Source organism: Kryptolebias marmoratus, linkage group LG11 (assembly GCF_001649575.2).
Source record: "Kryptolebias marmoratus isolate JLee-2015 linkage group LG11, ASM164957v2, whole genome shotgun sequence".
Classification (NCBI taxonomy): Eukaryota; Metazoa; Chordata; class Actinopteri; order Cyprinodontiformes; family Rivulidae; genus Kryptolebias; species Kryptolebias marmoratus.
In genome coordinates this window covers 911,660-927,044 of record NC_051440.1, presented here as the reverse complement: position 1 = coordinate 927,044, position 15,385 = coordinate 911,660, and the positions used below count along the sequence as shown (strand labels likewise).

The 15,385-nt window shown below is 39.5% G+C and overlaps 1 protein-coding gene across 2 annotated transcripts in view; it reads right to left on the bottom strand.

Moving 5' to 3' along the window:
• bcar1 (BCAR1 scaffold protein, Cas family member) overlaps positions 1-15,385 on the bottom strand; it is an 89,655-nt gene that overhangs the window by 59,355 nt on the left and 14,915 nt on the right. The window contains exon 2 of one of the 2 annotated variants that reach the window (XM_017433909.3): positions 2,812-2,859. The exons of the other annotated variant lie outside the window; for it this stretch is intronic. Coding sequence (XP_017289398.1) covers positions 2,812-2,859 — 48 coding nt within the window. The remainder of the gene's footprint in view (positions 1-2,811; positions 2,860-15,385) is intronic. 2 annotated transcript variants of the gene reach the window in all.

The following is a 15,385-nucleotide window of genomic DNA, read 5'->3' as shown; positions in this document are numbered from 1 at the left end:
GCCCCCCACAACCGCAGCCGCCCCGCCACCCAGGCGAGCCAACCCCGCCAGGACAGCCCGGCCAGGAGCGCCCACCTAGCCGCCAATACCTTCTGAGACTCGGGAGCGGGCCCCCACCCCAGGAAAGGGGCCAACCAGCCGGCCGCGCACAGCCCCGGGCCGCCCCCAAGGGCACCCACCCAGTCCCCACCCAAGAAGAAATACTACACCAAAAAATGCATATCCTGACACCTGCAGTGACTGGGTCTGTTCCTTACCAGGTGTATAATTCGGCTAAACGTGATGACGAGCTGTGAAAGAGGAGCACTCCTGTTAAATTAATCCATAGATATTGAGTACAAACCCCACCCACACGGCGGGCCACTTTGTCCACCAGCCTCGAGTGAAACTCTGCAGACATGCACTTGTCGTTATGACACCTGTTAACTGTTAGACTGCTACACCTCCACCACAGTATTTGCTCAAGTTGAACTAAAAAAAATTAAATAAACTCGAGGAACTCCTGGCTATGTTTAACACACACTCTGGCTCCAAGTTAAAAGAAGGAAGCTGCTTTATTCTGCTGTTAGTTTTGTTAGCTCAAAGAGACTCAGACCTGCAGCCTGTGGTGGTGAGTTTAAAACACGTGGTTGTTTTGTAAGTTAAAATCATGCTTTTAAAATTTTATAAGAGGCTTTGTAAAAATTTAGTCAAACATCAGTCCCTGACACTGCTAATATTAGTAAGTTCTGTAGTAGCTGGTATGCTAACTAGTTGTTAATTAAACTAACACTGTAACCTAATCATAAACAGAGAGCATCATTAACTCCCAAAGTAACATCTGAAAACATGTCAGGGAATCAATGGGTGGATTAGATTGCCTCCGAACTTTAATCAACTGTAGATGTACATCAAATGATTATTTCCTAAAAAGTTTCATTAAATCTGTCCAGTGGTTATGAGACATTTTGATAACAGACAGAAAGGATTGCTAAGGTGAAAGAGCTGTAGAATTCAGTGAGATTGCCTGTTTCACCTGTTTTCTTGCTATTTTGAGTTGCTGACTAGTCTCCAACAGTTGCAGCCCAGTGAGATACTTCCCTAAGCTAAAATTAAAATGTTTGAAACCCAGCACTGATAAGTTCCTTCAAGTGTTGAGCTGTTTAAGCCACGGCATGCATGTCTGCTTAAAAAAACAAAAAACCTTGAAGCTGTATCAGCTTGTTGGAGCCATGCCTTACACATAAAAACAGTAATATTTCCTGTGAATCGGTCTGCAGCAGATGTGCAGTAGATTGTGTCTCTGTTACATTGTGCTGACAGAGCGTCATTCATTCCAGTTTCATGAGAATGGATCAGACAGCTCTGAATGGCTGTCAGTGTATGGTAAATAGAAAGCATTCACATCATGTTGTCCCGTACTGAGAGAGGCTACAGCCGATAAAGACTGCTGACCTCTCAGGCCTGACAGACATGACCCCAGAAGCTTTTCTCATGAACACCACCATTCACTGAAACCCCTTAAAAGAAATGAGAAATGGAGGATGCTCCTTCAGATACAACTTCAATTTATTTTCTGTACAATCACTTTTTATTAAGCAAATTAATAAACATATCAAATTTATATTTGTGCAAATGCTGAGTCAGCATTCACACTACTGTTTATAGTTTCTTCAATTTGTATTTTGGACTAACTACATCAGCACACTTTCAGCTATTTAATACAATCATGTATCAAAACTTTTAGCTCGTTCAGGAAATTACAGCTAAGATTTAGATTTTTGTAACCTTTAAGTTTAAAAAACAAAATACATTTTACTTTATTTATAATTTTTTCCTCATTGAAATTAATGGATAACTTTTTAAATCATTGAAAAACTTTGTGCTCTTTGAAATAAAATCAGCATACTACTGTTTTGCTAATTTTAGCTTTTAGCTAATGTTTTGCTAATTTTAGCTTTAAGTTACTATTCTGCTGGTTTTAGCTTTTCCAATTGTTTTCACTTCAACAATTGTTTTTGCTTCTTTAACAAATTTCATCAATTTCTGTAGTTGCAAAAGCATTTTTATTTTACAGTATTTTTCCATGCCCCCCNCCACCACACACACACACACAGGAAACAGTGTTCTGTGCCCACCCTTTCCAAACCCAATTACCTGTGAGTGTTGTGTGATAGCAGAGCTAAGCGGTGAGCACGGTGTCGCTGAGCTTGACATCCTGTGTGCTGCACCCAAGTTTAGGTTTTTATCACTGTCCTCTGAAAGGCCAAGATGGACACTGTTTTAGCCTGTGTCTGTGTTTGTCAGTTAGCAAAATATCTCATAAACCACCAGCCAAATTTTAATGAAACTTGTATAACAGAATCATTGGATGTACCACTATAGGTTCAAGATAGCTGCTATAGCCAACTGACCTTAAAAAATACAAAAATACTTATAACTCAGTTATTTTTACAGATACTGACCTAAAATTTGTTCAAAATTTAAACAAGAAGTGTACAAGCCTCTGCAACTTGAAAAATAAGAAAACTGAGAACCACTGCAAATATTCTAAGACTTTTTGGAGAATCCTAGCCCAGTGAGATACTGAGTTTTGTAAACACAAAAATGACAATAAGTCAGTCAATTTTACACATATTGAGCTAAAATTAGCTGTAGTAGTAGCTAAGAGTCATTCACATTTTTTACTCAGAGCACTAACTGACTGCACAGGATCTTGGTTTAAAACTTTGACGTGCAAGGTGACAAGGAATATGCGCTCTTTTTTATTAAAGAAGTTGCTCACTGCAAACTACAGTAGTTAATTTCACACTCCATGCTCCACAGACCTACCTCGACATGTGGAGACCCCTGCAGGCAGTCAAACAATCTACAGAACACCTGGAGGGTCAACAAAACATACAACACACGAATGAGCTCTGAAACAAGTAAAACATTTGTTTGTCCTTAAAAAGTTAACATATTTATAGGTTAAACATTTCAGTACAGCTTTCTTTTTATGTTTACTCATAGATTATGGGAGATTATGACAAAGTGAAGATTCAACGCAATGCTGGTTTCCTTAGATAACTTTTTACTAAGGCCATGTTCACATTTGTTTTGATTCTGTTTCAGCAGGTCTGCTGATGGTTCAGCAATAGGGACAACACATTCAGACATATGAACTATATTTTAACATTAACACACTTCAGAGCCATGTGAGTTGCTTTTTTGTTCAGTTAATAAACACAATATAAGAAGAATAAAGAAGTAAAATGATCAGTTACTTCACAGAGCTCAGTGTCAGAGCAAAGACTGAAGATTAAACGCCACAGCTAAACGGTGCACTGACAGATATTTTACAGCTTCACTGTGAACTTCTGTGTTTAACTGCCTAAGGTAATATACAACACTGTTGTTCTGTGATTGACAGCAGGTTATAGCTGATTGCTGTTCAGACTGCCAGGTGGTTCGAATGAAAACATGTTTTAATTCACATTGAGGGAAACAACTTTTGTTGTAAATTGATGGTATATAAATAAACTGAACTGAACTGAATTCAAACCTGTCTTAAGCAAAGATGTTGGGCAATGTGGTGCACTCAAAGTTGATGTTGAGGACAACACTCAGCTACTAACACCCCATATTTTAGCTCACTGCCTGTAAAATTGGCAGTCATAGCCCTTTTTGTTTTCTAAGGCCAGTTGTTGTAGTGGCCATCTCGAATTGAGTTGAATCCAAAAGTTGTACATATACACCCAATAATTACTTTCTGAAAGTCTAATTCAAATCTGTTCAGAAATTCACAAGATATTTTGCTAAAGCTATAGACAAATAAACACACACAGAGACATGAGCAAAACATTTGGTGATAATTAAAAGTAAAAGCCTGCCATTGATAAAAAACAAAAGTTAAAATAAAGAAATGTTTTAGCCTCTATTAGAAGAAATTTAACAAGTTGCAGATAAATGCCCAACAAATTAGCTTGATTTTTTGTTCACCCAAATAATTTATTAGGAAGCAAATTTTGGTTTGTTATTTCAAAGTATTTCAATGACACACCAGTGTTAAAGAACCAAAGCATTCACTACATTCGCTATTAATGGCAGGGAGTTGTGGTAGGTCTGTGGTCAGTGGTGCAGTCTTGGTATCCTGAAGCTGCAGGTTTGAGCCCATGTTGTGGCAGGAAGGGCATCCGGCGTAAAACAATTGCCAAATCTTGTACTCCCTGAAGAAGGGCGCAGCCAAAACAACACCAGCATTTGTTAACAATGGTTCAATTCAGTCCAAAAGTTTACCCCACTTCCGGTGGACTGACACAGCAGCCTCAGCATATAACATTCTGTGCTCCACATGTGTACGTTGGTGTAGTAACACAGACATTGTTCAGTTGAGAAGACATGCTAAAGTGTAGAAGTTTATTAGCTAATGGAGCGTTCTCACACCAGTATGTCATTTTTGAGAAGGAGTTGATTATAATCCTGAAAAACATAAAAAATGGTAAATGGCTTGCACTTGTATAGCGCTTTATCTAGTCCAAGGACCCGAAAGCGCTTTACACTACAATTATTCACTCATTCACACACTGATGGTGGTGAGCTACATTGTAGCCACAGCTGCCCTGGGGCAGGCTGACAGTGGGGAGGCTACCATCACACTGGCGCCACTGAGCCCTCTGACCACCACCAGAAGGCAAGGCAGGTGAAGTGTCTTACCCAAGGACACAATGACTGAGACTGATGGAGCAGGGGCTCGAACCAGCAACCCTCCGGTTACAGGACAAACCCTTATCTCCTGAGCCACTGCCGCCCCCAAAAAACAAAAACTTTCTTGGCTACCCATTAGCCTACCCTGGACAAAGACTTTGGCTTCTGTCTCCCTCCTCAGTGATCTATGACCGATGTCACGCCTGAGAAGGTGCTAACTACTGATAACTATCTGACAGAATATCACTTCAAAAATCACCAGACGATTCCTTTATTTGTTAGCAAAAAAAGGTATAAACAAGTTTTACAGTATTTCTCCATCTACACAAGAATTTATTATTTTCCTTAATTACTTTTTTCTCTCCTTACATAAAATTGCCAATAAATGTCAACAATGTATTACAAATCTTTAATGTTATATTTTTAAAAAACTACAGTTTTGATTCAATATAAAATACTTATAAACCACTCAATGAGTTTATTTCAAACAGTGGACCACCTGCAACTTCTCACTTGCCTTGATCATTTTGTGCCACTGCTCCACAGTGTACTCCCACACAGCAGCAGCAGCAGCAGCAGCAGCAGCAGCTCTGCAGCATCCATCAAAACACTTTATCAATATTCTCTTTCCTAAAGCTATTACCAAACTGACCTCTGAGCTGAAAGCACAGCCATCACCTGCAGCGCATCACTAATGTGAACCTATAAAGCACTTTAAACCCTCCACGGACCGATGACCATTGAACCAGTTCCTTTGTCTACACAGTCCATGACTAGAGGTGATTTTTAATTTATACTTTATTTTATTTACTCATTTAGCATTAAGCGCTTTGAATTTTGTTATATACTCTGTACAATAAAAATAAAAACTAGTTACTCTCAAACTTTTCATGCAGCCTGCCCTCAGCTCAACAAGACTGAAACAAAATGAGTCAAATTTAAATTTAACTGTAATCAAATAAAATATATCCATAAAATAAAATACCCTCAAGATTTACATAATGCTCAGCTACTACCCCACCAATTTCAGCTCAATATCTATAAAGTTGACATGTATACACATTTATGTGTTAATCAAAAGTTAATCAGTTGTAGATGTTTATCCAATGCTTACTTTTAGAGAGTTCCATTAAAATTTGATACTCTATTTTGCTAACACCCAAACAACCATACACACACACACACACACACACACACACACACACACACACACACACACACACAAGCAAAAACATCACTCTTATGCTTTCAGCAGCGGTCAATAAGCATGTGAGCAGGTCTGTACAGCACTACAGATACTGGACTTCAGTAAATACACAGATCCATTTCCATCTGCAGAGCAGGGGAAAACACAGGAGGACAGATCATTCCCAGGAAGAACTCCAGAGGCTTTGATGTCATTTTATAGACCATCAGAAGTAGAGTAGGCTAATTAGCATTCAGTCCTGATATAGTGCAGTGCAGCAGCCTACCACAGAAAGAAACAGTAAAAACATGTTATTTTTTTACTGTAGGTTGTAGGTTAAAGCTTCAGCATTCAAGGAGTTTTAGGCAGAAAAATAAATAAAGGAGTAAAAAAGTTGAGCAAGATCTGTAAACTATCATACATGTGCACACTCACCGGCCACTTTATTAGGTCCACCTTTTGCCTTCAGAACTGCTTTAATTGTCTGTGGAAAATATTCAACATTGTATAGACCTCTTTCACAAAAACAAGAAACAGTTCGATAATGAGTAGGCTCACCTCTGCTGTAGGCAAAAAACATTAAAAATGAATAGCAGTATTGTGTTTCTAACTCTTAAAACAACTACAATCTCAAAGATTTTACGGTGCTTTGTGTGAATGGCATTTTAGAACCTTAATGCCACAGTAGGTTTCACTTTACACAGTTTTAACATATAATTCGGTGGTTATTTCTAAGTACCAATATCAGCAAAAGCTAGTTGTTATTACTCCAGCCTGGAGCACTTCTTGCAGAAAGATTATGCTATTTCAGCTAGAATAACCTTATAATATGAACTTGATGGTGGTGTAAAGGTTTATAAAACAGCATTCACATGAACTGTGGCAACATTTTTAAGACTGGAGTTGTTTTACGAAAGCAGGGAGTCACTTTGTCTTGATAGCTATTCTCATCTCACATTACTGTTGTGATATCTGTACCCCTTTTCCACCCGTTTCCCCTACTCCTTCCCCAACACACTCTCAAGTCTTAACATATCGTTGCACCCCAGTTATCTTGATTCTTGACAATGTCCCGAGAAACAGGTGGTCCAGCCATGAAAATCTATGATGAAGGCGATGCCCAATATGCTTTAACAGCACTAGATGGCTGTAGATTTACTCCTGACTTCATAAGGAGGCCTCTGTCACATCATAGGAGATCAGTGCTGCACTTACATTCCTGACATTACAGGAAACATGACCTCTGTCACCCACCGCTTGAACTCTCTGCTGACAAACCTCAGGGCCCAGAATGTTTACACTTCTGTGGCAGGGACTGGGGGTCCATGGCCCACTTCCGGAGGGTGGTGTACTTGGCTTGTAAGGATAAAAACACTCAACTTAGTCTGTCTTGTCATCCTCTTTTTCTGCACCTGCTGTTTCATCCTAGTCATCAAAAGGTGTACTTCCTCTATAACCACCACACTTATTTAATAGCAGATTTATTTATTTACGTATTTATTTATTTATTTTTCTGGGATTTCTCCTTTGCTTTTTTGACACACTTAGTCTCCTAACTCACAAAACTTATATAATAGCTATCATGATGTAGGGAATCCTGCTGTCGTTGTTCATGAGCACTCTCTTATGCTGGTTCTGGAGTTCATAGATGCTTGAATGATAGCCACTTTCTGAAAGCTGATTGGCTCTTGGGTCCAAGAATGCACAAATCACGAGCCCCCGTGCAAGTATATATGCCTTGTTTCTCATTTCACTTCCTCAGCAACTTCCTCAGACTGAAACATTGTTTTATACCTGCTTTGGCACTGTAATAAAATGTCCCAGAAGGCAATTCTTGTTATAGTTTTTTATTTCACCTGTATTTCTGAAAATGTGTTACATGTTACAGTAGAAATATTATGATAATCCTAGTTGTCAAAGACCAAATTTATTTACATTTCTTGCTCTTCATCTGTCAGAAATTACAAGTTTGTTTTTGTATTGAGCAATGATTCATATAACATGCGGCTGCGCTGACCGGACATTTCGCTTCCTGTTGTAGTTGACTATTGATGGAAAAATGTGGAAGTGTGAACAAGGTCTATGGGAAACATTCCTCAGAGATTTTGGTCCATTCTGACATGTTAACATCACATAGTTGAGGCAGATATGTCAGCAGCACATCCATGTTGTGAATCTCCTGTTCCACCCCATCCCAAAGGTCCTGGATTGAACTGAGATTTGGTGATCGTGGAGATCGTTGGAGTTCAATGAATTGAGACTCATCAGACCAGACAGTGTTTTTTCAAATTTTTACTGTCCAGTTTTAGTGAGCCTGTATTAACTGTAGCCTCAGTTTCCATGGGCACTTCATCCATAGGGACAACTGGACAACGCCCCACAAAAAGGACAAAAAGACATGCAGACTGCTTCTACAAACATTTGTGAAAGAATGGGTCTCTCTCAGGAGCTCAGTGAATTCCAGCGTGGTACTGTGATAGGATGCCACTTGTGTAATAAGTCCAGTCGTGAAATGTCCTCGCTTTCAAATATTTCAGTCAACTGTTAGTGATTTTATAACAAAGCGTAAGTGATTGGGAATGACAGGAACTCGACCATAAAGTGGTAGGCCATGTAAAATCACAGAATGGGCTCAGAGGATGTTGAGACAGATAGTGCACAGAGGTCACCAACATGCTGCAGAGTACATAGCTATAGCCCTCCAAACTTCATGTGGCCTTCAGATTAGCTCAAGAACAATGTGCAGAGAGCTTCATGGGATAGGTTTCCATAGACGAGCAAGGGCAATACAAAGTGTTGGTTGCAGTGGTCTAAAGCACGCCACCACTGGAGTCTAGAGCACTGGAGATATGTTCTCTGGAGTGACAAATCATGCTTCCCTGGCTAGCAATCTGATGGATGAGTCTGAGTTTGGTGGTTGCTAGGAGAACAGTACTTGTCTGATTGCATTGAGCCAAGTGTAAACTTCGGTGGAGGAGGGATTATGGTGTGGGATTGTTTTTCAGGAGCTGGGCTCAGCTGCTTAGTTCCAGTGAAAGGAACTCTGACTGCTTCAGCAGACCAAGGCATTTTGGACAATTTCATGCTCCCAACTTTGTGGGAACGGTTTGGGGATGGCCTTTTCCTGTTCCAATATGACTGAACACCAGGGCACAAAGCAAGGTCCATAAAGACATGAATGAGCGAGTTTGGTGTGGAAGAACATGACTGGCCTGTCCTGAGCTCAACCTGATAGAACACCTTTAGGCCTCACAATGTTAAAAGAAGAAATCAGCGTAAGAGACAAAAACTTTTGAGCGGGGAATTAATTGAAAACTGCATTTACACTCAAACATGATTTTTTCAGCTGATCAAAAGTTGTGAGAGGCCTTGCTTATGCAGCTCAACAATCCTACCACATTCAAAGTCAGTGAGCTTTTTTGCTTTTGCCATCAGGAGATCTTGACAGTGTAAAGACTTGACAGAAAATGACATGGAATCCAGATTTTTGCACAGCTTTTGGCTTTTAAAGACTATGGTCTTAAACTTTTGATCAGCTGAAAAAAATCATGTTTGAGTGTAAATGCAGTTTGCAGAAAATTCCCTGCTCAAAAGGTCTTGTCTCTTGCACTGATTTTTTCTTTTAACATTGTGAAGCTCTACTTAGAACCTTCTTAAGATCCAATAGTGCAAAATGCAAATTCTTGCAATTTTTTGACTGGTCTTAAGATTTTGATCAGGAGTGTATAGTGTGTCTCATATGTATCATACATATTCATCTAAATATCTAGTAATAACTCAGCTGATATAATAATAATAATAATAATGCATTTTATTTGTAGCACCTTTCAAGACACCCAAGGACACTTTACAATATAAAGACACAATTAGAATAAAACAAGGTGGCTATAAAATCTAGAAGAATAATAACAAGAAAGTTAAAGTGAAAAGGCTAGCTTAAACAGATGAGTCTTGAGTTGTGTTTTGAAAGTCGAGAGATTGTCAATGTCACGTAAGTCAGGTGGAAGAGCATTTCAGAGTTGTGGAGCAGAGTGGGAGAATGCTCTGTTTCCCATGGTACTGAGGCAGACAGGAGGAATGTTGAGGTGGATGGAGGACGATGAACGAAGGGAGCGTGAATGGGTGGTGATGTGCACGAGATCGGACAGATAGGAAGGAGCCAGGTTGTGGATAGCCTTGAATGTATACATGAGGATTTTGAATTGAATTCTGAATGAGACGGGAAGCCAGTGAAGTTGTTGGAGAACTGGGGTGATGTGGTGGGATGATGGGGTTTTGGTGATGATGCGTGCAGCCGGGTTTTGAACCATTTGAAGTTTACGGAGAGATTTGAGAGGGACACCAAAGAGGAGAGAGCTACAGTAGTCAATTCTAGAAGTGACCAGACAATGGACCAGGATGGAAGCAGAGTGTGATGAGAGTGATGGACGGAGTCGGTTGATGTTCCGAAGGTGGAAGTATGCGGACCGGGTAGTATTATTGATGTGTGAACGGAAGGAGAGAGTGCTGTCTAGAGTGACACCCAAACTCTTGACCTGGGTGGAGGGTGAAACCTGGGTGTTGTCAATGTTGACCGAGAAACTGTTGACTTTGGATAAAGTTGATTTACTGCCGACCAGTAGAAACTCTGTTTTAGCACTGTTTAATTTAAGGAAGTTAGCATTGAACCAGGATTTTATTTCAGATAAGCAAGAAGTGAGAGAGGAAGATGGAAGTGAAGACTTGGGAACAGAGGAAACAAAGAGTTGGGTGTCATCGGCAAAACAGTGGAATTGGATGTTGAATCTACAGAAGATATTGCCAAGGGGGAGAAAGTAAGTGATGAAAAGAAGGGGCCCCAGGACAGAACCTTGGGGCACGCTTGAAGTCACAGGGGAGGAGTGGGACCTGAAAGATTTAATTTTAATGAACTGAGTGCGGCCAGTGAAATATGAATGAAACCAAGCGAGCGGTGTGCCGGAGATGCTGATGGATGAAAGTCTGCGAAGGAGGATGCTGTGAGAGATGGTGTCAAAAGCTGCATTGAGATCAAGGAGAATGAGAATTGAAAGTAACCCAGAGTCTGCAGCCATGAGGAGAGAGTTTGTGATTCTGAGGAGAGTTGATTCTGTACTGTGACCGGAGCGGAAACCTGACTGAAACGGTTCGTACAGACTGTTTTTGGTTAAATGGTGGTGGAGCTGGGAGGCAACTGTTTTCTCCAGAATTTTGGAAATGAACGGAAGATTGGAAATAGGGCAAAGATTATTAAAATTATTGGGATCCAGACCAGGCTTTTTAAGGATTGGTGTGACGACAGCAGTTTTGAGAACAGTTGGAATAGTTCCAGCAGAGAGAGAGGAGTGGATGATAGCAGAGATGATAGGAAGAAGCAGAAGAAGGCAGAGTTTTATAAGATCAGTGGGGAAGGGATCTAGAGAACATGAGGTGGGCTTGGCATTTTGAATGAGGTCAGCTATTTCAGAAGGGGGAGGAAGGTGAAAGGTAGAAAAAGGTTGACTGAAGGTAAAAGATTCTGAAGGGGTAGAGAGAGGAGAGACAGGGGACAATTTTTGATGGATTTTGGTGATTTTATCAGTAAAAAAAGAGCATGAGAGAGTTACAGCTATCGTTTGAGTGAAAGTGAGCTGGGAGAGAGTCACGGGGATGAAAATAATTCTTCAACAGTAAGAAGAGGATCTTAGTGTTACCATTGTAGGAGGAAATGAGACCAGAGTAGTAATCGGATTTAGTTAGAGAAATTGATAGCTCTCTAATATGATATTTCAGCTATTTTGAACCTCACTTCAAAATAGCTGAACTGACATTTAATAAGATACAGGATCTTACTGTGCATCCCCCTTCCACTGCTATTTCTGAGGTGAAGCAGGAATTATTTATACATACAGCAGTGGTTCACAAATTGTGGGACGCAACCCCTGTGGGGGCACAGTGCCATGGCAGGAACCACTCTGAATAATCTACATGTTTTTTCAATCCTAAAAAAAGTTGCAGGCAAAACTAATGTCTAAATACCTTTGTGACTTAGACTTGCTTTTGTGTTACACAAAATAATTTTTCCAAAAAATCATCAAGCTGCTTCAAATCAAAGAAGACAGAGATGGGAAAAATTACAGCAAAGGGTGAGACACTAAAGAAAAGACCTGTTTGTGTCTGAAAACTGTCAGCCGACAAGATGAAGGCAAAAAAATTAACAGCACGTTTAACCTTCACACCCCAGTAATGTTAGTAATCCACAAGTTTTATAAAAAATAAAACTTTTTGCCATTATCCAGAAAGGTTTCTTTTTTTTCTATACATTTTTTAATTACAGTTAAATTTGACTGATTTTTTTTAGTCGTGTTGAGCTGAGGGTACCTAGAAGTTTTTTTGTCCTTCCTGAGGGGGGCACGGCATGAAAAGTGTGAAAACCAATGCAGTACAAGAATGTTCTGTAACTACTATGCAGATGATAACAAAAAAGTTTAAGGAAGCATTTTTTTCTTTCCTCCATAAGTCCTAATGGAAGACTGACCTGCTTTTGCAGCCATGCTGCTCCAACAGGATCAGGACTGGATTTCAAAGATGATGCAAATACACAAACACACTCACACACAGACAGACAGAGCAGAGCAGTCTGGCTCAGGTCCAACCTTCGCTCTCTGTCTGGCCAGAGGAATGTTGTGTTTCCTGTGTGTTGTGATCCTTGCACACACTCTGCTTCCCAGTGGAGCTCCGAGCAGATTCCTGCACTTCAGTCAGGAAGTAAAATCCTCTTCATAAGAGCACAACATACTGCTGAGCCAACGCACTCCTGTCTGAATCTACTTTTAAACTGTGTATTTTTATCATGGTAGGGTTGTTTTAAACAATCCTTCAAGAAATCCTATAACAGGCCTTGCACACCTTGAAGAAATGCATATCACCCGCCACCTTTGAGCAAGAGTTTAAAACTGAAATAATAATACGACAAAAAAAGATGGAGTTATAGCTGTTTGATGAAAGGATGAAAATACTGTTATGTGAGATCTCATGCCATCTGATAGCACTCATAATATTTGATTTGAATGACTCTCAGCTAATCTAAATAAAACAAAACAAATAAAACAACAACAACAAAGCAACTGGAATTCTATTTTGTAGTTGAAGATAATTCATTGTCATTCAGGGAGCTTTATCAATTCAAAACTGGAGAGTGTGGAATTCCAAGCTTTAAACTGCAATGCCTATATGATAATAATGAGATCTGCACTGCTAATACTAATACTCTGTTTATTGTTCTGAACCAACACCTATACATTCTGATTTTTGAAAACCCAGCCAACTCCAGATTTCATCAAAAGAACCAAGAGAAATGTAGTGGGTAAACTATTCAGGTAATTATTTCTATATTCTTTATATCAAAGTTTCTTTCAGCTGCAAAAATATCTCACAGCAGAGGCAATTTTAGGTAAAAATAGAACAGCAGCTTTAAAAATAGCAGAGCTGGATTATTTTAGGAGCCACAGCAATAAATATTAAATGCAGAAGACAAGAAAAGGACTTAAAAGAACAAAAGCTACATAAGAAGAAAAAGCAGAGAATGAAATGAGAGTGAAACCAGGTTTAAAGCTAAAGCTCAGGATTTTCTGCTAAGGCTACATTTCTCAGAAGACTGATATATTAAAGACTTACTGTTCTTTGAAAGAATGCATATTACCCGCCGCGTTTCAAATCAGAGTTTTAGACAAAGATCATTCTATGCTGAGAATTGACAGTTGTAGCCGTTTTAGTTAAATCTTATAAATGATGTCATGCGAGATCTTATGATAATGTGACATCTGTTAGTGCTTGGAGTATGTGATGGGAATCACTCTCACCTACTACTACTACTATGACAAACTTTAGCTTTATATCTGTAATTTTGACTGAGTAATAGCCATTTCCGTGTTGGCTAAGGTCAGATAGATGTTGAAATCCTTTTGAATTGCACTGACTCCAAAAGTTAATTGTAGATTAAGTTGTAGATCTACTTCCAATAATTGCATTTTGAGAGTTTCACGAAATTCTGTCAAGTGGTTCACAAGATATTTTGCTAACAGACAGATAGTGCTGACTATAACAGTTAATGCCAAAGTTTTAAGCAAAGATGTTGTGCAATATGTGGCGCTTGGAATATATGTTGGAGATGATGCTCTGCTACTACCATCCCAAATTTTACTTCAATATCTGTAAAACTGACTGAGTTATAGCCATTTTTTCCTAAGGTCAGTTGGCTGTGGTGGCCGTCTTGAATTGGGTTGACTCCAAAAGTTAATCATTTAAAAAGTTAAACATAAAATTAAACATGACAAGAAACAGCAATTCGGTCTAAAATTTCAAATCTGGTTTTCGCTGCTGTTTGTGAATTACTGTCAAACTTCAAAATGTCTTTTTTTTGTTTTTTTACAGCACACTGGTCAGTATTATAAAGAGTGTCTACGAAGACAGAATGTTGTTAAAAGTACTGTTTATTATCTGGACTGATAACATCAATTTGAAAAACTCAGTGACCAGTGGAGATAACCAAATAAGGCATATTTTCGAAGATGACCACATGTTTGTTATCAACGGGACAAAGCTGCCTGGAGCTCTTTATTTACAGTATATCAGTCTGGCTGACAGTGATGGGCCCTCAGGGTCAGCAGGGCCTTCTCTGCTGGCCTAAACCTTCAAGGATCAGAATTAGAGACATACATTTTATAATATAAATGCTTAAAAAAAGTTTTAAACAATTGACAATAGTCTATATTTTGTTTTAATTGCTTTTTAATTGGTTGTGCAGCTTTTAGAAATGTACTTTCATTTTAGAGCTTTTATCCAATCATATTCCAGCCATCATGTGTTGCTTTGGTCAAAGAAATCTGCCTCTAGGTGCTCAGAATCAGTAGTGCAGGCCGTGGTATCTTAAAATAAATGACAACAAGACTGTTGCTTAATCCAATCAGATTTCAAGATGGCAACACTGGGGCCATCTTGTAGGCCCACAAAGACGTCTGCATTTTCACATCTTTTGATTGGATGCTCAGAGAGTGAAGGACTTCAGTTTCGATTTGCACAAGCTAAATGATACTGTTGTGGAGGAGTAGCTGTTTTTACAATAAAATGATTTGGTTGTAGATACTTGCAACACCTTTTTTCAAGATGGACATTTTAAGTACAGCTGTGAAGAAACGATGGCCAACCCTGAAGCTAACATGCCTGTCCCAGGCCAGGGCAGAGTTTAGCCGCCACTTTTAATTAGACAACAAAGAGCAGCAACGACAGCTCACAGCCTCCGAGAAGCACTGCAGTTTATGATGCTGGGAATATTATTTGCAATTGATCAATGTGGTATTTTGAGTCACATGTAGTGCCTAACAGCTTCTGTAGCCGAGGATCAGAGGATCAGTAGGGTTGTGTTGGTTAACGCGACTCTGCAATATCGCATGGACATCGGGGACAGTTCCTCTGGATTGGCAGACCGGGGTGGTGGTCCCCTTATTCAAAAAGGGGGACCGGAGGGTGTGTTCCAATTACAGAGGGATCACACTCTTA